Source organism: Protopterus annectens, chromosome 13.part0, assembly GCF_019279795.1.
Source record: "Protopterus annectens isolate FY-2018-M chromosome 13.part0, PAN1.0, whole genome shotgun sequence".
NCBI classification, from domain to species: domain Eukaryota; kingdom Metazoa; phylum Chordata; order Ceratodontiformes; family Protopteridae; genus Protopterus; species Protopterus annectens.
The window spans coordinates 1162649407-1162673141 of NC_056747.1; the positions used below are offsets into that span (position 1 = coordinate 1162649407).

At 39.7% G+C, this 23735-nt stretch overlaps 1 protein-coding gene across 6 annotated transcripts in view; it reads right to left on the minus strand.

Annotated features, from left to right (window-relative positions):
* HDAC5 (histone deacetylase 5) overlaps positions 1-23735 on the minus strand; it is a 2571411-nt gene that overhangs the window by 1116498 nt on the left and 1431178 nt on the right. For all 6 annotated transcript variants that reach the window (XM_044055165.1, XM_044055164.1, XM_044055163.1 and 3 more), the window contains one exon: positions 17800-17914. In XM_044055165.1, the coding sequence (XP_043911100.1) occupies positions 17800-17914 (115 nt within the window). The remainder of the gene's footprint in view (positions 1-17799; positions 17915-23735) is intronic.

Consider the following 23735-nt stretch of genomic DNA (forward strand, 5'->3'; position numbering starts at 1 on the left):
TAATCTCTATGAGGTATCTGTTTCCCACAAGAAATACAGTTATTCACTTTTCTGACATCCGGTTAAATACTGAGGCAAGAAAAAACAAAATGTTCTAGCGGGTACTTAGCCAACTCTGATTCGGTCTGAAACTCCGACTTCGGAAATATTTCAGAACGCCAACCTGCACTCGCAAAACTGCTTCTGCATCGGACCATGCGGCAAAAAAGACTGAGGATATGACGTCGGTCATGCGCATTAGTACCCTGACGTACTGACGTCAGTCTAATGCGCCCTGACCGACGTCAGCCTTATACTCTGGTATTCGGGCCGACTGGACAGCGGACTACCCAATAGTTAGGACTGCAGCAATGTGGAATGAAGAACATCTTTGTCCTAGGTAAAGCAGGCCAATAAAGTGTCTAAGCATTTTATAAAATGCAGCTATGAAGCTGTTGAGCCCTCTTCCAGACCAATGGCTACTGGCTCAGTTATTCAGACATATGCCTGTCAATGCAACCAGCCCCTGCTTGAAGATTTCAAAGCTTAACTTCTAGATTCACCCTTGGACAAGGATCTTTTGTTTGGACCTCAGGCAACTAGCCTATTCAGAACTTTGTAGGAGCAAGTTAAACAATGAAGGACTACAAAGAAATCCTTCTTACCTGTGTGCCTAAATACCAAAGGAATTAGGCAGCCAAGCCTACCTCCTTTGTTAATAAGGAAAACAGGCTTTCTCAGAAACACAATGTAACCAGAAAAAAAGATTTTTCAGAAATCCTAAAACAGAACCCAGATTTGGGTGGACTCCCGTCACAAATAAGTCTCTGTCACTATGTTCTCAAATGCCTACCCCCCCTTGGTCCTCCCCTTTCCTCTTTAAAAAAAGACTTGCTCTTTCAACTATAAAATATGAAGAAGATTGCCACAGACCAATGGGTCCTCACCATCATCAAAAAAAATACAGTTAGGTCATGGAAAGAACTATCTTCTTTAAAATAAATTCCACCAACACCCCTCAACCAGATAAATCATCTCCTTCCCATCCTTTGAGAGATACAGTCCCAAGACACCAAAGAACCTGCTCCTCTTTAGTTTGTGGGACAAGGATTCTACTCCAGACTGTTTCTGGTGCCAAGAAAATAAAGAAAGTGGAGACCCATTCTGGATCTTACACAGCTCAACACCTACCTCAAGATGCCCATTTTCAAAATGCTATCTCTTCAGACCCTCCTACCCTTTATCCTTCCACAGGTCTTTCTAGTATTACTAGATCTCAAGGATACGTATCAGCATACCCCCATACACCCTTCTTGCAGGAAATTTCTGAGATTCTCTACTTGTTTATCACATTTTAAGTTTACTGCTTTGCAGTATGGCCTTTCTACTGCCGCCAATGCCTTCAAAAAGTGCTTTTTTCCAGTGATATATCACCTTTTGCAAGACTCAGGAAATACAAATATTACCCTACATGATGTTCTGCTAACATAGGCCTCTTCATCTCAGATCTTACTGCAGCATCTCCACTTCACTCTCAACATTCTCCTGCAAATTGGGATTCACTAATTTCAAAAAAATCTTCACTTTAACCCATACAAGATCTAGTTTTCTTGGGATGTAGACTACACCCAAAAAAACTTGCAGGTCTTCTTGCCCAAGGAAAAGGTACAGAGCCTCACAAATTACTTCCAGTTTCTAACCGCCTATCAAGCCTGCTCAGCCAGGTAGATTCTCAGAGCACTAGGACTCATGGCAGTCAACCACACCAGTGCTTCATTTAGCCAGGTTGCATATGATGCAAATTTAGTGGTACCTGAAAATTACATGGTCTCAGCACTCTCACCCACTGGACACATGGATCAACCTCATCATTGTCTCAAGAAGGAGATCCCTATGATGGGTGACACAACTGAACCTCAAATCCAGGACTGCTTTGCAAGGTACAGAACCCAAGTCAAGAGCTGTAAACAGATAATTCAGATGAGGCTTGGGGGAATGGACTGGAAGCCATAAGGTCCAATGACATTGGCAGTCTAACCTCAAGGAAGAACACATCAACCTGAAAGAGAAGAAGGCCCTACACGTTTTTGTTCACCTCTGGAAACCAGGGTCTCTAAGTAATCACAAGCAGCACTCCAGTTATTTGGTACATAACCAAGCATAGAGGAACCAGATCATACCAGTTATTCAAGCTGGCCCAGATTGGTTGGAGGCTAGCCACTAAGATATACATGTCCGTTCAAGCACTATACATTCCATCCCAGGACAATGCCCTGGTTGACTCCCTCACCAGGTCTACTGAAGACCCCCATGAGTGCATGCTCAACAAAAAGGTCTTCTTAGACATAGTCCAGAGGTGGGAAATGCCACAAGAAGACTTGCTTGCTTCAGTGAGCAATGGACAGCTCCCCCTCTTTTGTATCATGACTCCTTGCTGCTTGGTATGGAGGATGGGTGCATTATTATTCCACTGGACAGGGACGTTTCTTTATGCCTGCCCTCCACTTCCTCTCCTACCGAAAGTTCTACTAATGATCCAGAAAGAAAAAAACAAAAATCCTACTGCTGACTCCATTTTGGCCAAGGCAGCTTTGGGTCCCCCTTCTCTGTCATTAAGCCAGGGACAATCACCACAAGCTACCCCACAAAGTAGACCTGATCACATAACAGAACGGCTCACTGCTTCACCTCAACCTATCAACCCTCAGCTTAAGCCTATGGATGACAGAATTCTGATCCTGTACAGACACCAATTTTCTGAGTACGTGCTCTGGGATCTCTAGGAGGCAATGAGGCCCACCACACAAAAATCCTACAGAGCCAAATGGAAGAGATTTTCAGTACGGTGTCAAGCAAACAATCAGGACCCTATAAGATCAGTGTTTCCTCTTGTCTTATCTATTTGTGTGAGCTCATGAAAAGTGGTCTGGCTTAGTCTTCTATCAAATCCCACCTCCCAGACACTTCAGCCGGTCTTTTGTCTGTTATGTCCAAGGTTAAGGTCAAACAATTTTTAAAAGGAGTACTGTACTTAAAACCCACCAAGGAAACCTGTGTCACCCCCTTGGGATCTTAACTTTGTGCTGGAAAAAACTCACTGTGCCTTCCTTTGAGCCAGCTGCTTTTATTCTCAGATTCTGCATTTGGAAAAGCATTTTGCTGGATACTCTCACTTCTGCTAGGAGAGTCTCAGAACTACAGGAACTCACAGCAATTCCACCTTTTCTTATTTTCCATAATGACAGAATGTCCCTGAGAGTCAACACCCCATTTCATGCCAAAAGTGGCTAATGAGAGGTCCCTTAACTAGACCATCAATCTGCCTACTTCCTTTCCCAGTCCTAAGAACAGGGGTTAAACAATTCCTCATTCCCTAGATGTGCACAGACAAGTAAAATTCTATCTGGACAAGACTAAGCGTATTCATAAGTCAGACCAACTGCTCGTCTCTTTCATGGACTCCAAACTGGGCCGGCCAGTATCCAAACAAACTATAGTAAGCTGGATTTCTAAGTCCATTTTCTTGTATTACTCACGCAAGAGCAAATCCTTGCCTTCTTTCCCAAGGGCTCACTCTACTAGAGCAGTAGTCTCTTCTGGGGCTTCCTATCTGGGGCTTCCTATAAAAAAAGAGTAGGTTCCAGAACCATCCTGAAAACTGCTACCCGGTCTTCTGTGCACACGTTAACTAAACTCTAGAAAATTGTTGCCTTTTCCAGGTACAGGGCTGCCTTTGCTAGGTCACTCCTTTCTGGACTCTTGGACAGTTCTAACCTCTCTCAGTCATCCTCCCATCTGTTCCCTTATGCTTTGTGCATCACCCATCTGTTTGGGATACTGCAACAGTGATTTCAGTCAGGACATAGCACAGTTGTATAAGAACTTACCATAACGGTTGACATCCTTCTGATTACTGTTGCAGTATTCCTTACCACCCACTTCACACTTTCTTGCCTTTTTTTCTTCTTCCCTTTAAAAGCTGCCTTGTCTAACAAACCCTAGAACACAGGGGCCATCTCATCCCCTACTATGCCCCTCCAAGCTGACTACGTCTCTTTCAGCTGTCTTTAGGTTGCTGGCTTGGAGACAGTCTGAAGATTTACGCTCATATATCTGCTTATATATCTGTACGCTTGCAAGCAGAGGTCATACATCAGATTTAAACTGCTGGGAAGGTTTAGGCTTTAGTACCCTAGCTGGATATCAGTGGTGAAACCGATCTGTTTGGAACACTGCAACAGTCATCTACTCTTATGGTAAACTCTTACACAAATGCACTGTACAAACAATGGCAAGTAGTTCATTGAAAAACAAAGTCTGAAATTATGGGAAGTGAAGAAGAGATAGCAGCCTTAATCATTAATGCATTTAATAGAATACAATACAATTTAGTTAAATTTAAAGATAGCCAATACACTTTTGCTTAAGGCTAAAAAAATGATATCTTCAGAAAGCATACAAGTTGCTTTTCACATCTGAGAGGGGAATAAAAATACAAAAAGAACAGAAAGCAATCAATGCAAGTGTGAACACTGGCTGTATAATGCGCTTTAGCATAGATAACCTTAACTTCAGGTTAGGTAATGTCTGTCAGTGCAGTTGTCAACATGGGGCAACTGTTCCTATCTGGAGGGTTTAACTTCATTTTCTGAAGATGTACATAGTTTTATGTGTTTGAAATAAGTTAACAGGATGGGCGTGTTCTGAAAATATACTTAGTTTTTTTTATCTGAGGATTTTCATTAAACAAAAAATCTTGACAAATGTGACATAGGCTGAAATGCAGATAAGAAGAAATAACTATATACAAGATCAGCCTGCCAAACATTAGTGTGTGCATGTAACATGACATGAAAGAAATACACATTTTAAAAATCTGTCATGTATAATAGGTGGGAAAGTACAGTTATGTAAGAACTTACCATAATGATAGATGTACTACTGATCACTACTGCAATATTTCTGACATATGAGTTGTCATCACCGATGTCCAGCCAGGGTACCAAAGCTCTACCTTCTCGAGGTTATATGTCTGATACACGACCTCATAGCTCATATGCTTTCTGGTATATAAATGTATGTATGAGCATGGATCCTCAGATTGTCTTCAAGCCAATGGCCTAAAGACTACTGAGAGATGAGAGAAGGAGACTAGTCAGCTAGCAAGGATGTAGCTTGAATAAGAAAGAAAATGCCCCCATTCCTATACAATGGATCAGACATTAAGGGAAAGTTGAAGTGAGCTAGAGAAGAGCAGATGGAGGGTGAGATGGAATATTGCAACAGTGATCAGTAGGAAATCTACTGTTTATAGGTAGGTACTAGGTTATCGGCCAAAGGGCCTAAGTAAGCCTAGCCAACAAGGTTCACTGGCTTACGCCACCCAAGAAAGTTATTTTCCTGTGCCCATGTTGAGCAGAGCCACAGAAGTGATCCCCAGGGTGCATTTCCTATTTTCCATCCACTTATCAAGATTTTTCTTGAAGAGTGCTAATGAGGAACTTTGCTTGACATAGATGAGTAGCTTGTTCCAGAGTATGGGAAGCCTCTGGGTCAGGAATCTATTCCTCCAAAATGTCCTGTTTATTGTGGTGATAAGGTTTAGGTCCCTAGAGCGTGCAACTCGGAAGGATTGTGATTTCTTTAGGTGTAGCATGTCCAACAGCCCTGGATTTGACACAGCTTTATATGTTAGGCAGAGATCACCTCGGAGTAGGCAATATGCTATGGAGTAAAGTTGGAGTTTTTTGAGACGGTCAGTGTAGGGCATCTTTTTGAGGCCAATAATCCTCTTTGTGAGGTACTTCTGTGGCCTTTCCAACTGCTGCAGATGTCTTGTGAGGTACATTCCAAAAGGGGCATTGTACTCTATTATAATGGTTCTAATGAGTGTCGAGTAGAGGGGAACAATAACCTCTTTTTTCCTAGATGAGAACCCTTTTGTGACGAGGTGTGCCACGTAGAAGGATTTCCTGACTACTGTGGCAATGTGATTATCAAAGGAGAGACTACTGTCCACCTGGGTCTTCAAATATCTTATCACACATTCGGCGCTAAGTAGACTGCTGCCTATGTGGTAGTTCATGGGTACAGAGTTTTTAACAAAGGGGATGAAGATGCACTTTTTGGCATTGAGCTTGAGGCCATGGCTCTGACACCAGGCAACTGTCTCAGTGAGGCCCTTCTGTAGGATGTCCATATCATTTGGGGACTCAACTATGGCTCCTAGTTTGCAGTCATCTGTGAACTTCGTTAGCCAAAGGCCTTCTGTGTTAGCCTGTACTTCAGAGAAGTAGATACCAAACAAGAGAGGTCCCAGAACTGAACCCTGTGGTACTCCACTTGTCACTGGTTTGAAGTCAGATTTGGAGTCTGCAACTTTTACAGTGTGGGTTCTGTCAGTGAGCCAATTGGCAACCCATCTTGTGACATAGGGATTTATACCTAGTTTAGTGAGTTTAGCTATAATTCCAGAATGGTGGATGGTGTCGAAAGCCTTGGCGAGGTCAAGAAAGGCTGTGTGAACCACCTTACCCTGGTCTACAGCTTTGGTGACTGCCTCAAAGAAGTCAATCAGGTTCATTAGGCATGATCTGCCTTTCACAAACCCGAACTGGGTGGGGTCAAGAGTTTGGAGGTTACCAATGTCTTTGTTTATGAGTTCCATGATGATACGTTCCATGGTCTTAAAGACCAGGCTCGTCAGGCTAATAGGGCAATAGTTCCTGGGATCAGTGGTGGCTCCCCCTTTGTGGAGTGGGATAACTGTTGCTGTGCGCCATTCAGTGGGTACAAAGCCTGATGTGAGACTATGATTGAACATGGTGCTTAGGTGGGGAGCCAGTTCGTTCTGAAGTTCGTGTAAAACGCAGCCTGGGATGTTGTCCGGTCCCATGGATGCTCTGTTTTTGGCTTTAGAGAGTGCAGCTTTTACCTGCATAGTTGTGATTACAAGGGACTCTGCATTCTTCTTGTACAGTTATGGGCCATTTAGGGGGTGAGAGGGGGGTAAAGTTAGCACTGAACCTATCTGGCAGGACGTTGGTAATATCAGTTGGTTCTGTAATGTTCATGCCATTGTGCTGCAACTCAGAGCAGATCTGGGTGTTGCTATTGAAATTCTTGACATAGCTATAGAAAGTTTTGTGGCTGTCCCTAGAATCAGTGGTGATTTTGTTTTCGTAGCTAGCTTTGGAGGATCTTATAAGGGATCTCAGCTTCTTACTGAGGCTGACCAGGGAACTCCTCCACTCACAGGATTTTACTCTCTTTTGCAACAGTTTCTTCCTTCTGTTGTAGAGTTTGTTTATAGCAGGGGACCACCAGATTGACTTCCTTTTTTTGGTTCTGTTTGGGATAGTATGATCTATGCACTCGTGTAAGTGTTTACAGAGTGCATCTGTGTAGTATTCAGCAGTCGTAACTGTATTGTCCATCTGCATGGGTGTCATGAAGTTCGCCACTTCTGTCTTAAGAAGCATGAACTTGGCTTTGGAGAAAATGTTTACCATGATTTCCTTAATGAGGGTGGGGGCCATATGTGGAAATCTAGGGGTGATTAGCTTATGGTCGGATCTGACCAATGAGGAGTTACCTTCAGGTGTGGAACACTGGTCACTCATGTTGGTAATGACTACGTCTAGGATATCGTTGCCCCTGGTGCGGGTATGGATAAGTTGATCCAGGGCATTGGAATTTATGAATTTCAGAAAGCGTTGAGCAAAGGAGTTGGTACACGAGTAGTTTTCCCAGACAATGGTGGGGTAGTTGAAATCACCCATTATTACAGTGTTTGGTTGAACCTTAATATTTTCCAGTATATTAAGAAAAGAGGAGTGGGAATCCTGGGGCATGGTGGGGGATCTGTAGAAAGCTACAATTTGGATTGCAGTTTTGCCCAGAGTTAGCTGCACTTGGATAAACTCGGATGCATTATGCTGAGCAACTACCCTGGAGGTGTAGATATCCTTAATGAATATGGACACACCTCCGTCTTTGGTGTTCCGATCCAGTGTGGTATGAGTTATAGCCTGGTAATGCAGAGATGCTCACTGAAGCCTTGAACCTGGTCTCAGTCACTGCACAGATATCGATGTTCTCTATTTTGAGGAGTGCCTCGAGGGAGCGCATTTTGAGATTTAGACTTCGAACATTGAGTAGCATTACCTTCAGTTTTTGCTTGACTGTTCCTGTTATACTGGTGAATTTGTCATTTGAACTTTGCCTACAAAAGACACTACAGGGGCAGCAACAGCCTTAGCCAGTATCCGGAATCCCAGGGATGACAGGTGCAGGCCATCTATGGCAAAGCATCGTGCTCTGTCGACCATGTTGTCCCAGGCAGACAAATACTGGATCCCCTGAGAATGACAGCAGAAGCTTAGCCAATTGTTGAAGTCAATCATTTTGTCCTTGTACTGTGGTATCATTCTGGGTGATGGCCCAGAATGATACCGCAGTACATGTATGTAATTATGGTAAGTTCTTTCCCAACTGTACTATGTCCTGACTGAAATCACTGTTGCAGTATTCCTTACATACAGATGACTCCCAGATCTGAAGGAGGAAAGAGAAAGGAAGGGTGGTTCCCTACTGAGTAGAAAGGTTGTCCAGCAGTCTAGACAGGACTGACCTACCAAAGGTTCTCCTGGCCTGGAGAAGACATTAATTTTGTAGTGTCCCATCCACTCGTTCAGGTTCCTTTTGAACAGTGTCATACAGGTGCTCTGATTCACATGAACTGGCAGCCTATTCCAAAGAAGTGGCAGTCGCTGGAAGACAAATCTGTCCCTCCAGCATATCCTATTCAAGTTGCAGGCCATATTTAGGTCCCTGGAATGGGTAAGCTCTACTCCCGTTTGATATACAAATGTGCAGCAAATTCATTAGGTTTGGGTCGGAGATTGCTCTGTAAGCTAAGAATAATTCTCCACTAAGAAGCCTATACAATACTGATTATAGTGACAGGGACTTTAGGATCATAGTTGTTTATAATTCTAAGTGTGACTTTAAAATCTTTAACTATAGTGATGCCCCAGTTACTACTGAATGGGCCGACCTACTGGATAAAGGTTTGACCTTTGTCCCAACAAGAGGAGCTGATGCAGTGGTGACATTGTTACAACTAAAACTATTTTGTAGGAAACGTGGACTTGCTTTTTTTGTTTAGCAGGAACAATCCTGACATATTTTCAGGCATCAGAAGACCCAGCACTTTTATTCCACCTACATACCTTGTGGTTGGTATTTTTGAAAAACTGTGCGAAAGTGACATCAGAGTCATGAAAAAAAAGATAGAAACATGCAAGGGACCTATTCTAATTTTTCAAAATGGGAAGAAGAACTAACTACTGAGTAGCATTAGTACTGACAAAAAATTAAGAGTGATGAAACCTGATAAGGGTGGGGGGATAGCAGTGATGAATTCAAATGATTATGTTAGCAAAATGTTCTCTATTATACACTGATACTTACCCAGAAATTTCAAGGAACAACTTAAATATAGATCATAAAAATATAAATTTGATGTTAGAGGGCATGTTGTTGAATGAACATATTTCTCTTGAGGACTATAACTTTTGGTAAGTCCCTTGCACTAAGATACCCACCATATTTGGTATCCCAAAAGTTCATAAAGACTTTAACAACCCTCCCTTACATTCCACTGTGGACGCAAAGGTGTCTATTGTGCTCCCTCTGGCTATGCATATTGACCAGTGTATTAAGGGGATACTGGATAAATTTGCTTACTTATACAAGGACTCGTGGGATTTTTTATCCAGAATAACTAATGGAATCTACTCTGACAACCTTTTTTTTGTTACTATCTATGTCTGTAATACGCACTCAGTTATTCCCCATCAAGAAGGGCTGGAAGCATTTTTTTGAGTGCCTGTCAGAAAACTCAGAAATAATTTCAGCTAAGTTGTCCACATTCAGGTCCTTCATGGAAGTGGTCTTGGAAAATAATTTCCTAATTTTCAAAAATCAGATGTTCAAACAGACCCAAGGAGTGGCAATGGGGGCAATATGCGTCCCTATTTTTGCCAATATTCTTCTTGCCCAACGGGGAAACTTCATGTATTTAGTTCTAAATTCAAAGACTCTTGGGTTTTGTATGGTAGGTACATGGACAGTATTATCTTTTGGAGAGAGAACCTTAGTAGTCTGGATGAATTCTTCTAGTATCTAAACTCAACTACCAGTTTTTTTAATGTTTAAAATGGAGGTCCAGGAGCAAAAAGTAAACTATTTAGATGTGAGTATTTAGGAGAACACAGTACTGTACAGGTTTAAATCAACCTTACATAAAAAACAAAACATACTCGAATCCCCTCCTTCATTATGAGAGCTCTTACTCTATACACCAAAAGAAATCTCTTGTGAAAAGACAGTAAGTTAGGGTGGCATGAATGGTCACAGATGACCAAGTGCATGCAAAAGAATGTGAAAAACTTCAAGTTATATTAAACAAGACGGGCTACACAGAATCTTTTGTACAAAATATTGTTTCTGAAGTGTCTAGACACAGGGAGCAGGATATTTACAAACCCTTACTTGGGTCTGGTGCAGAACTTACCCCTCCTGGGCATCAGATAAGACTGCAAGAACCAAAGGAACAGTTTTATAGGTCCTTGAGCCTTCCCTATAATCTACAGTTCAACCAGATACAGGGTATTGTGAGGAGAAACTGGAATTTATTCAAAGTTGACCAGGAATATTTGAAAATTGTAGGTGACAAGTATTGTATCGTTTGTGTAAAAAAAAAAAAAAAAAAAAAAAAAAAAAATATCAATTTTTAAGACATTATTTGAACGTACCCATTTAGAAAAAAGAGAAGGGACATATGGTAAAGTGTGGAAACTGTTTTCAGTGCAAATTCATAGCAGAAGGGGAGAGATTCAAGATACCAGGATTGGGTTATATTAACAAAAAGATATTTTTGTTACTCAAAGGAAGTGGTACACATAGCCAAGTGCCAATTATGTGACAGTTATTACATAGGGAAAACTAAGAGGGTATTTAAGAACAAGATTTACCAGCACCAATATGACATACATGGACAGGATGAAAAAAAATGCACTTAGTAAACATGGAAAAGCACACCCTAGACATTATTTTAAATACTTTGTTATTGACTGTGTTGACCTAGGTCCCAGAAGGGGTCCAAATATGACTATTTAGAGTACAAAGAACTTAAATGGCAGATTAGATGTAATGCCACAGAACCACCGGTTTTAACTGAAAATGTTTCCCTAGCCAGCTTGTTCAGGCTGAAGTCTGCCTATTATTTGTAATTATTTTTAGCAAGGTTAACCTTCATACAGGGACTTGAATAATCACTATTACAGTAACAGTATGCAATGTGTTCTGGTTTATGTTAGATGTATTTCTCTGTCATTATAGTCATGTTAGTTTTTCATTTGTTTATTTTTTCTTATTATTTTGAATTATAATATGTCTATATATTTACACACGTGTGAATTTTTGCATATGAACATGGGTGTACTGTTTAGAATACAGGTCGGGACGTTTATTCATGTTTTTATAAAGTTAAAAACAAACTGTGTAGGAATTGCTGTTCAAATATTCAAACTTTGTCAGTTATATTCTGTCAGCTAAAGTTGTTTAATTATTAAGGCTTTTAGAGGCTTAGTGTGTTTTACACACTAATAATAGGTGCTTTAGAGTTTTCATTTAAAGTCTTTGGGTTACACAAAAAAATTGATTGTATTTTTATGACTGAACTTAATGTGTACGGCTTTTCAAAAAACTGTAAAGGGCTCTTTAAATTGCAGCAAGGGCACACTAATTAACCACCTTCTTTGTTAACTTGACATGTGACTTGTTACTTGTATTTAAAGAATTGTGTGCACAACGGCAGTTTTTTCTGAAGAAGTCCATGGAACTCAGACAAAAGTGCTCAATGCGGAATAAAAGAATCTTGCTTTCACTTCTTCTTTTGGATTCTTGGTTGGATTACTTTATTTTTTGTTACAAATGCAATTAGATAATTTAAATAGTCTAAAAATGCAGCATCACACATAATTTAATCAATCCTACATTAAATATCAAATAAAATTTAAATAAATAATTGATTAGGTTCTAGCTTAAACAAATATTAAGGTTTTTAAGCTAGTTCTAACAATATTTACTCACAAGGTAAAATATTTGATAAAAACACTAATAAATGATCAAATACATCTAAACTTTAATAAACTTTTAACCGAGATGGTTTCACTTAATCCTGGTGCCACATCAGCAGGCAAAAAAACCCCTGCCATTTAAGTTTGAAAAATTCAAGACTGTTATTAAACCAATAAATGATAGTTGGTTGACTTTTTCCACAACAAAAAAAAATTAAATTTACAAAAATTGGGACAATTTATACTGTGCCTAGCTAGTGCATTGCTATAATCTGTATTTTTGATGGCCCGCACGTGTTCTCCTAGTCTATATCCTAGCTAACAGTTTTCTCAATGCAAAAACATTGGTAAATGCAACAAATAAACTAAACCTTCCTTTCACTGTTAACATAAAATTAATAAGTTCAAAAAATACTGACTACTAGAATCAATAAATCTGCAATATTTACAGTCTTGACAAGGAAAAGTTCCCACAAGCCCACGATTAACTTGATTTACCATCCTTTAAATGCTCTAATAAAAATTTCAAGTTATGTGTTTTATTAAAGACGAACTTTGGTTCTTGCCCGACTACCTTAGAAAGGTCTTGATTACCTAAAACTACCTTCCAATTTTCTTTAATGATATTCATAACTTTACATCCCTCAATACTTATCGGAACTGGAAATGCAAGAACCTTCTCTGCATCATCACAAACTTCTGTTTTAGGGGTGAACTCAGCCATTAAAATGGGAGGGAATTTTTCATACCCAAGTTTCACAACCTCTGCTGAAATTTATATAACTTTGCTCTACATTACCCTCTCTCACAAAACATCTCAACAAGGATTTTAACCTCTTCTGAAAACTTAAAGTTGTCACTGAAGATAAGACTAAAGTGAATAACTTGACCTCTAAAACTATTATATTTCATAAACGAAGGGTGAAAACTATCAAAATGCAGACAGTTATTGCTTTCAAACCTTCGATGTTCAAAATCAGCTGTAAGTTGTATGTTAAGAAAACTAACTGTGGTTCCTACACAGCTAACTACAAAGTTCAACCAACTAAAACTGTTGTTCATTTGTGTAACATACTTGTAAAATATCTCTTTACTACCAATCTACACAAAAAACAATTCATCAATGTATCTATGATAATATGTCAAGTACTTAAATGAGGACAAATGGACTAGATATTCAGTCTCCCACCAACACATAACTAAGTTGGCAAATGCAGGAGCAACCTTTGCCCCCATCACTACTCCAGAGGTTTGTGGTAACAGGGTGTGCAGTTTTTGATTTAAGCTCCCAGCGTTTAGCAGCATAACCCTTATTTTGTCTTGGTTGGCAATTTTCATGTCGGCAATTTTGTTTTTGAGACCTTGCCTAAAAAGGCACTACGGGGGAGGAAAGAGCCTTTGCCAGTAGCTGAGAGCCAAGTGGTGCCAGGTGCAAACCGTCTCTGGCAAAGCTTTGTTGACCATGTCATCCCAGGCTGACAGACACTGGGTCCCATTTGAATGACACCAAAAACTAAGACAATTACTGAAATCAGTCATTTTTTTGTTTATACTGTGGCATCAATCTAGGTGAGGGTAATATGCTGCTCAAGGTTAGGGACATACCTGCCTGGGACACATACTCAGAGAGCTCAATCATGTCTCTCTCTTCATATAGTCCAGTGAGGTATGTCTCAGAGGCTGTTCACTCCAACATGAGCTATGACAGAGTCATAATGGTACTTGTTGCTGAGAGACATAAGTGCATGTATAATCTGATGAATCCTGGCACCAGACAGGCAGCTAATCGTGACATTCTCTTTAGCTAACCTGGTGAGTAGGACATCCTGTGTCTCACTATGGAGTCTCCAATGACAAGAAAATGTGTTTTTTGAGTGCTATGCCTTAAGGGCTTGGTAGATGAGTCACTGATGTTGCTATGTGTCTTGAGTGCTGTGGGAACTGTGTTAGTTATAGCAGTCTTTTGTTTTGGAGGTCTCTGATGTTTCAGTAAGTTTTCTGACAGAACCTCAGCGTACATTGATTTATGTGCTGAGTGAACACTATGTGTATGAGAAGAGGTACTATGAGCATGAATAGTGGTGGGTGTGTTGACAACCTCTTCAGTGTTACTGTTTTGAGTGCAAGACAGCAGGGATTCATGGTTCTTGGTCTAGACACATCTCTCACATACTGTACTAGAGTGAGTTATTAGTAGAGGACTGTCAGTGTACATGAGGCAGTTGCTACACTGCCTCAGGAGGCCCAAGTCAAAATGGCTGGCAGGAGAAACAAGGGTAGTCCAACTTCCCATAATGCTATGTCTGAAGAACTGTTAGCACAAAATTGTGCTTTCAGGACTGATCTAGGAGGTGCACTGTAGATGGGTATTTCTGACACAGTTTTTGGCTGGTGGTTTAAGTGGTCACAGCTCACTGGCAATACTTCTTTGATCGGAGATGTACTAAAGATGAGGACTACACTAATGTCTACACAGCTGTATCTAAGGGAATAATTGTTGAAATTATCTGTCCAGCTATGGTGCACAACTGAACAGCAGTGTGCGGTGCTGTGTGATGCACAAACAAGCAGAAATCTGCTCAAACTTGGGGCTTAAATAGTAGACAAAGTCTAAAACAACTGTATTTGAAGTAGTGAATATTGTAACGGAGAGAAAAGACCTGGAAGTGGGATCTTTAGAAAAAGAGTAAGAGCAAATTACAGAGAAAAAATGGAAAATTGTGGCAACAATACATGCAAAATGTTTTGAAGGATGAGCGAGGTTTAAAGGAAGGCAAGAATTTTCAATTCATGTAATGTTGGACTGATGATAATTGTATAAAACAATGTATGTGATGTAAAATGTTTGCAACTGAACATGTTAACATCATTTGATTTCTTTTATATAAATGTTTGCTTGCTTATGTCTTAAGTGATAATTCAATAAAGGTGCTAAAAAAACAATAATAAATCCAGGGGCTTTACAGACAATGCCAGTTAGAGTAAGAGGCTTATAGTTACCAAGTTGGTTGTTGGGCCAGCCTTGTGTACAGGTACAACTGTGGCTGTTCTCCAAACTTCAGGCACAAAGCCCATGAAGACTAGGCTTAAAGACATTTTGAGATGTTGCTTGACACCTGCAAGCAGACATCCTCAATACTGACATGACCTCTGAAACTAGTATTACTGTGATTTGACATTCGGTGATTACAGGAGGAAATGTAAAAGGAGAAATAGGCGGGGCAAGGGTTTTTGTGGAAGGCATGAAGTTGGAACTAAAACTGTTAGCCAGGATATGACTTATGCTTCACTGATTAGTATGGGACACGCCACTGAAATTGAGTTAAGAACAAAACTAGGTATTACACCCAAGTTTTCCAATGCAGCTCAAGACATTGTGGTTATCACTGACAGTGGTGGCGACTCTTAACTTCACAGATAGTAAATCTAAGGGCAAATGTTTTTAGATAACCTCTAGAGTGAGGATGATAGGATTTTTTTTTACAGTGTCAAGATTTTTCTTTTTTCTATAAACTGATTTATAAGGAAGTTCTACATACAGGATTACTTCTGAATTTATATATAAAAAATGTATGACAGATGGGAACAGTCTCTAATACATTTACTCAAGAGGAATTCAAACTCTGAGGAGTATGCAGAAGCAAGTGTGATGGTGCTAATTTGTTTGCTTGTCAAATGTGCCAGTTGTAGTTGTCCAAGACATTTTAGGCGGCAATAAGTTGATTTTAAAATTATCCTGAAATATGGTAGGGTTTTTATCAAGGGTGAATTAACAAGGATGGTGGTGGCATAGGAGTACTACAGGGGTAGTTGATGGTATGGAACAAGATCAAGGAGGTTGATATCCCTTGCTGGGACAGGAGCAGTTTACACTACACAGTTGGTATTTACTAACTCAATGAAAATCTGGGCATATTTTTGGTAACTGTACAAGTTAGCTATTTGACTGCAAATAACTGAAGTTGCATATAATAAGGGCACTGATCTTAATGAGCAACTTTTCAAGTTGACTTAGATACTCAGTATGCTCTGAAAGGGACAAAGAAATGGACCTTTAATTGACATTAATGTGGTCGGTGGTTTTGTCAATATACACTAGGACCTCTGTAAGCTCTAAACTGTTACCCTGCAAGATGGAACCAATATATATATATATATATATATATATATATATATATATATATATATGTGTGTATGTGTGTGTGTGTGTGTGTGTGTGTGTGTGTGTGTGTGTGTGTGTGTGTGTGTGTGTGTGTGTACGTACACACAGGCACACACACATACATAGGTTTACTATTACAAGGTTGAAGCTCACAATCCTGAAATGTATAATTATGATAATATAACACAGAAGACAAAAAGCTGAAGGCATGACCCAAGTCAGCACTTGTTCCTAGGTTTACACTGGTAGGAGTATTCAGTATTAAAGACTTTATGACATTTCGTTCTTCAGTGATTTTGTTGTCTATATTATGTTACCGCGAATATGCATTTCAGGATTGCGGGCTTCAACACTGTGATAGTAAACAATGTATATATATATATATATATATATATATATATATATATATATATGTGTGTGTGTGTGTGTGTGTGTACGTCCACACAGTAGTAAGCATGCACTGACTAAAACTCTTAGTGCACGCAAAACACAATTTTAACAAACTGTCTAAAGCACTGGTTTTGCAGGGGGCACCCCCCCCCAATTCCTTTCTCACCCCCTGCTTATACATACTAACTCAAAGTTTACACATGTCAGGGAAAGGACATATTTCCCAACCCCGAGAAATGTGTGATCTCGCACACCTGTTGACCATCTGTGTATTGGTTCTTAATACATGACAGTGGTAGTACCCTGATAAGGAGGAAGTGCTATACGTTTCCTAAAACCAGGGTTTGATAATTAAACAAATATATATATATCTTCAAGAATGAGGTAAGCCTGAAGCTCAGTCATTCTACTGCTTAAGTTTGTAATACTTTATTCTTAATTGTACTAATTTGGTAAGTAAGTAAACCCACAAACACAACTGCCTCTTTTTAGGTGCAACCCTGGAGATCAGTACGGTTAAGTGACTTGCTTACAGGCAAAAAAAAAAGGCAACTGGAGTCTGAGGAATTCAAACTTAGAACTACAGGATGAAGCCTGACAGCCAATCAGAGTCTTAATCTGCTATAACTGCTAGACTGTTAGGCAGTACTACAGTTGGAGTAAATAATCAAGCCAAACACTTGCAATAATCATGAGAAAACCAATTCATGTTTCTATACATTCTGCACTTTATAGTTTTAAGGTAGCCTAACACAGACCATTACCCTTCAGAAATAGCAGATTAACATGTTTAAATCAAACAAAATATGCAAAAAGCAGAAGGCGGTGAAATACAGCAACCAAATTATGAAATTACCAGCACCCGTTTCTGTGTGATATATTAAGCAGCTTATACTCACAGAGACTGTGTTGCCTAAGTATATATGTTCTTACTGGAAGTTACAGTAGTAAAAAAGACTGAAAACGTCATAACTTTCTGTATAACTGCTGGTGTTTTTTTTTTTTTTGGATAGGAAAAGAGATCGTAAACATTCATCTATGAGCAGTTTCCTGTATAATCAGATAGTGCTGTAATAAAAGTTTTGCCTCACACCCAAGATATAAACAAGTATTCAAACATACCAGCTTTTGGGGTGCTGAGAGAGGGAATGGTTGAGTCCACTGAGGGTAGTTTCTTTTGATTTACTCCGAAGGAATTCTTGCAGCTTTAATTTCACCTCTGTGCTGGCTATCGCACCTGTGCATGTTAATGAAAAACAGGGAAAGTTCACTACTGTATCGCAGCTCTCATCACAAAATACAAAAACTCTCCCCTCCTATGAACAGTAAGTATGAGTAGATCTGCCATATAGTAAAACAGTTCAAACCCACTGTAACACTTGATAACCACCACTATTGTAAGCATTAACTGCATCACATGCCAACTTTGTTATAGTCATAGTATTAAGACACTCAGGAAAACCCCATATTAATGGACAATGAAAGACAGAAACAGGAAAAAAATGTATTGTCGATCCTGTATTGATATTCTATACAGTACTAACACATCTACATAAAGACATTGGTTGAGGAAGCTATTCTGACTTAATTTGGTTTTAAAGCTAAAGATTCTTCTCAGTGTCTAACAATGCAATGCTGTTCTGTCCTTCCTTTTACTCAGGTGTCCAATGACCAAATATTTAGTTGCAAGCTCCCAGAAAAAGAGGGAGACAGAGAAACAGATTGAGAAATGGACCTTTATTATTCCCTTCTTGCTTTAACAACTAACAGTAGCCAGTTCAGTGACATAGACAATTGAAACCGTGGTTATGGCTCAGATAACCCAGCTTTAATTTGCAGCTTGAACATCTGACAGTAATGACTCTGATGAGCACATCCAAGTGGGATGGGGTCAGATGAAGAGCCATCATACTGTAGCTTTGCAGCGTATTTTTTTCCTTGGCCTAAACCCCAATGTGCAAGTGTACATCTGCAGTGTGGACAAGCAATGAGGTGTGGTTTCTGAGAATCTGTCTGTCCCAGGCCCTTACAGAAACCAGGTTGTCGCTCGTTCAGTCAGGATAAAACAGACAAACAGTTGCGAGTTCAGTTCAAGCAGCTTTACTACACACAAACACATCAGGAATGAGACTCAGTAACTTAAATTTAAATAAACTTATAAAAAGACTGACTACCACACTCACACATGTTAACACTTTGGCTGTTCTCTCAAAATGGCACTGCTGCCTGCACACGCTCACTGTTTATTTGCATGTGCCTACATCTGGAAATGCTTCTTAAAGTTACAAACACATGTTCTGTTTTACATCCTCCCTCTTTGAGAAATAGATAGTATAGCAAATGACAGTACTCAATGAAATGCAATCACACAGAAATTATCTTCTGACATGCAATTATACATAACTAATTCTTTGACATACAATCACACAAAATTAGACACGTATAAAACAATCATGTCCAGGTTGCTGTATATTTTACACCAAGTCTAGAAATACGACCTGATCATGTAACATAAAAGTCAGAATTGGATCTGGCAATGGGGACGGTCTTCAAGAAATGTTCAACTCTGGAGGCATCTGGGACATCATCAGGAATGGGAATGGATACCGAGACATGTTCTTCGGTACGAACACTGTCAGGGTTGCTCTGAGATCTAGAGTCTGTATCACAGGTACGATGCTGTGATATAGTTTCTGACACAGGAAGACGAAGATGTCTACAGTTTCTCCTATATTCTATAGCCTCAGATTCCATTACGTAGGATCTCGGCTTGGCACATGTGCCTCTCACTTGATCAATTCGATCAAAGCTTTTTGTCATTTGCATCCTCACTGTCTCTCCTTTTAATGGATGAAGAAATCTGCTTGTTTTAAATTAGCTAGACTTCTGAAAGGAATGCTTCTTAAAAAGTTGGGCTTTGATTGTTTTGTTGTTTTTAGCATTAGGCGCCAACAAACTAGAACTAATAGGCAAGCTTGTTCTGGTTTGCCTAGACAGAAGTCGCTGAACAAGCGAGCCAAGTACGTTGTCATGGGGTACATTTCTGAGATAAATTCAAGAAGATATCGGTACTGTCACACTTTGACCTCCATAATAATTGCTTTGCACTCTGTAATTCACGTTCCGCAAGGCCATCTGACTGTGGGTATTCCGGACTACTAGTAACATGGATGAAGTCCCACTCTTTTGCAAACGTCTGAAACAATTGACTGGTATAATGGGTATCACTGTCAGAAATAACTTTGTGTGGACTACCATGGACTGAGAAATGACGTTTCATCTTAGTATTAGCAGCACTGGATGTTAGGTTAGGTAGCAAATCGATCTCAAACCAGTTCAAATAAGAGTCTACCAACACAAAGTAATGCTGACTGTTCCACTGAAATATGTCAATGGCTACTGTTGACCAAGGTAGGTCAGGAATTTGGCTTAGCTGAAGTGGCTTTTTTTGCAAATGCGGTTTAGTAATGTTGCATACTGAACAAGAAAATAGCATTTTATCAATGTCCTTTGATAGAGAAGGCCAAAATACTACTACTCTTGCCCTAATTTTGGTAGAATTGGAAATTGGGTGGCCATGATGCAAAATATGAATGTATTCATGTTGTAAGGAACTAGGAACAATAACTTCTGGACCTTTGAAAATGATACCATCTTTCATCAGCATCTCATCTCTGTACGGAAAAAAAGGTTGTACTTCTGGTGGTACACAACACTGCTTTGACAGCCATCCAACATTGATGAAGTGGATTAACTTCTGCAAAAGTGTATCAGTCTTTGTATGATCTCTCAGCTCATCAAGTCTCGTGGTAAAAAAATGACACACTTCCATAACGTCAAAGTCAAAATTCTCTACATCAAGCTGTTCTATGGTATTTCTGAGTGATCTGGATAAGGTATCAGCCAGATAAAGAAGTTTACCTTTTGTACAGACCATTTTGAAATTATACTTTTGTAATCTGAGTATCATTCTTTGTAGTCTTGCTGGAGTGGTATGCATAGGCTTCTTTAAGATAGTGACTAGGGGCTGATGATCAGTTTCGATTTGGATAGCACGGCCATAAACATAATCATGGAATTGGAACATGCTAACACAATTGCCAAAAGTTCCTTCTCAATTTCAGCATACTGCATCTCAGTTTGGGTAAGAGTTCTAGATGCATAGGCAATGGGTCTGCCTTCCTGAAGAATAACTGCACCAAGACCGAACTTTGAAGGATCACAGGAAAGAACTACTCGTTTGCGGGCATCATTGTATCTCAGTGTAGGCGGATTGACAATTTGCTGTTTGAAGTTATCAAATGTTCTCTGGTATTGTTCTAACCATGACCAGGCAACATTTTTGCATGTCAGCTCTCTTAAAGGCACTGATAACTCACTAAAGTCAGGGACTAATTTGCCCAAATAGTTAACCATGTCAAGGAAATGCTGTAGGGCTTGGATATTGTCTGGAGTCGGCATCTCGAGAATGGCTGTTTGTTTAGAAGGGTCTGGTTGTAAGCCTGTACTGGTAAATAAATGATCTACACAAGTAAGTTCTAGTAGTCTGAATTTACATTTCAGAGGACTGGGCTTTAAGTTCACTTCACGCGCTCCGTCCAGAACTTTCCTCAAGTTCCTGTCATGCTCTGCTTCATCATTACCTCCAGCTAGTAAATCAACCACTATTATAGCACATGGATAGCCTGAAAAAAATTGCTCCATTGCATGCTGAAAGACGTCACTGGCAGAATTTATTCCAAAAGGCATCCTGAAGAATCTGTATCTACCAAATGGTGTGCTGAATGTAGTCAGATTTGCAATCAAGCATTACTTGTCAAAATGAACTCTTTGCATCCAAGACAGAAAAAAAGTGACATTTGGCATGAGGGCAGCAACCTCAACTGTATGCATAGGACTGATGAAGTCTCTTTAATGCCTTGTTCAAGTCTCTTGGGTCAATGCATATTCTGATTTCATTCGAACTTTTCTTGTGAGCAGCTCCCATGGAAGATACCCAGTCAGTTGGTTCTGTGACTGGACAAATCACACATTGCTGCATATTTTGTCTAACTGGACTTTGACTTTGTCCTGCATAGCTATTGGAATACCCCTCACTGGTCTGACAACTGGACTGACCTCTGGGTCTACTTTCATGGAGTACACAACTGGAAGTTTGCCTAACTTGTCGTTGAAAACATCAGCATACTTTGAAAAAATAGTATCACTGAAGCTGGAACTGGGAGAAGTGCTTACATGATGTGCTTCTTTGGTAAAAGGAAGCAGTTTCATTCTCCAACTGTCTCTCAGACTTTATAATGACTGCACAGGTGGTCTTGACTACATAGAAAGTAGGGTTGTGGTTTTCCACATGATCAACTTACTTTTTGAGTGACCTTTTTTAATAACTGAATGAGGCTTGGTTGATTTACAAAACTTTTGAAAGCCGTTCCATTTTTTACACTTGTGGCATTGCTGATCAAATGCTAAGCACTTCTCTCTTTTAGACTCATGACTTGCACCACAATTTTGGCAGTTAACAATAAGACTTGACTTGGGTTTTGCTGACTCACCCTTATACTACACTGAGCATGTCCGTTTTGCTAAGCTAGTCTTGGAACTTGCTAGAAAGTTACAGGTCCTCCCTGGGAATCCCACAGGGGATGCAGCTGCCATGTGCTTAGGCCTGCTTTTGCTTGCCATGTGCTGTATGCTGTCCACGCTTGCTCTACAGGCTGCTGAAACTAAGCTCCTGTCATTTGCAAGCATACTTGTGTGCCTTTCTGTCAGCTCATGGATTTGACAAATCTCTGTAGCTTTGCTCAACATTAAATCACTGTCATGAAGCAAAATCTTTCTCAATGCAGCATTATTACCACCACACAAGCCTGTCCTTTATCAACTCATCTTTCAAATCACCAAATCGGCACGTTTTAGCCTTATTTTTCAAGTCAGTGATATAAGCTGCAGAAGTTTCACCTGGTATTAAATCTCTTGTATAAAATATGTACCTTTCTAATGTAACATTTGTCTGGGGGGGGGGTTGCACATTTCTCTAAATTTACGTTTCAAGCACTCAGGGTCCTCTCTTGATTCAGCCGGTACAACAATATGGCAGTTTTCCCCTTCTCCTGCATATATTGCTGGTGCATACACAAATGAATGCTCTCTCTCAATGGCCTCTGACCCCCGCTAAGTTAAGCAAAATGAATTCCCTTGTACGTGCATCTTTGTCATAAAAAGCTGCTTGCATGAAAATATCGTATTCCTACTCAAATACTCTCTAATTCTCTGCGATATTATGATCAAGCACAAGTGAACTGGGTCTGCAAAATGCCTCTGCTATGTCAACACACTATACAAACATGCACACATATATATGTATATATATATATATATATATATAAATATAAATATATATATATATATATATATATATATATATATATATACAAGAACTTGTAATTATGCCTAATAGCACAACAGACTCTCTGAAATAATTGCACTTTGCCAAATAAGTCTCCGTAGCACAAGAATACTTTAAAATCACACCACTTTGCTAAAGCCCTCCTTATCAATATAAGAAACACTTTGAAATGACTGTACTTTGCAAAGAAACTGTATACAGCAGAAGAAGCTCAGAGTAAGAAACACTTTGAAATGCATGCACTTTGCAAATAAACTGTACACACCACAAGAACATTTCAAAATAGCTGTACTTTGTGAAATAACTCTGTACAGTGTAAGAAACACTTTAAAATGGCAGCACTCTGTGAATAAATGTGCACAGCACAAGAAACTTTTTCAAAATGGCCACACTGACTGCACTTTGCAATATAATGATACTTTGCACAAAGCCAACTCTTTGAAATAACTGCACCGTAATAAAGCACACACTCTGCAAACACTTTGCACACTCTGAGATACTTTGAACAACTCTAGTTATGCTTTGAATGGCTTAGGTCAATGCGAAACAGCAGTTTCAGACCAAAACACAGTCTTTTACTAAAAAAAAGTACAGTTTTGTACCTACCATAAATGTAGATGTTCGAGTGTTCACCCTGCTGCAGTCATCACAG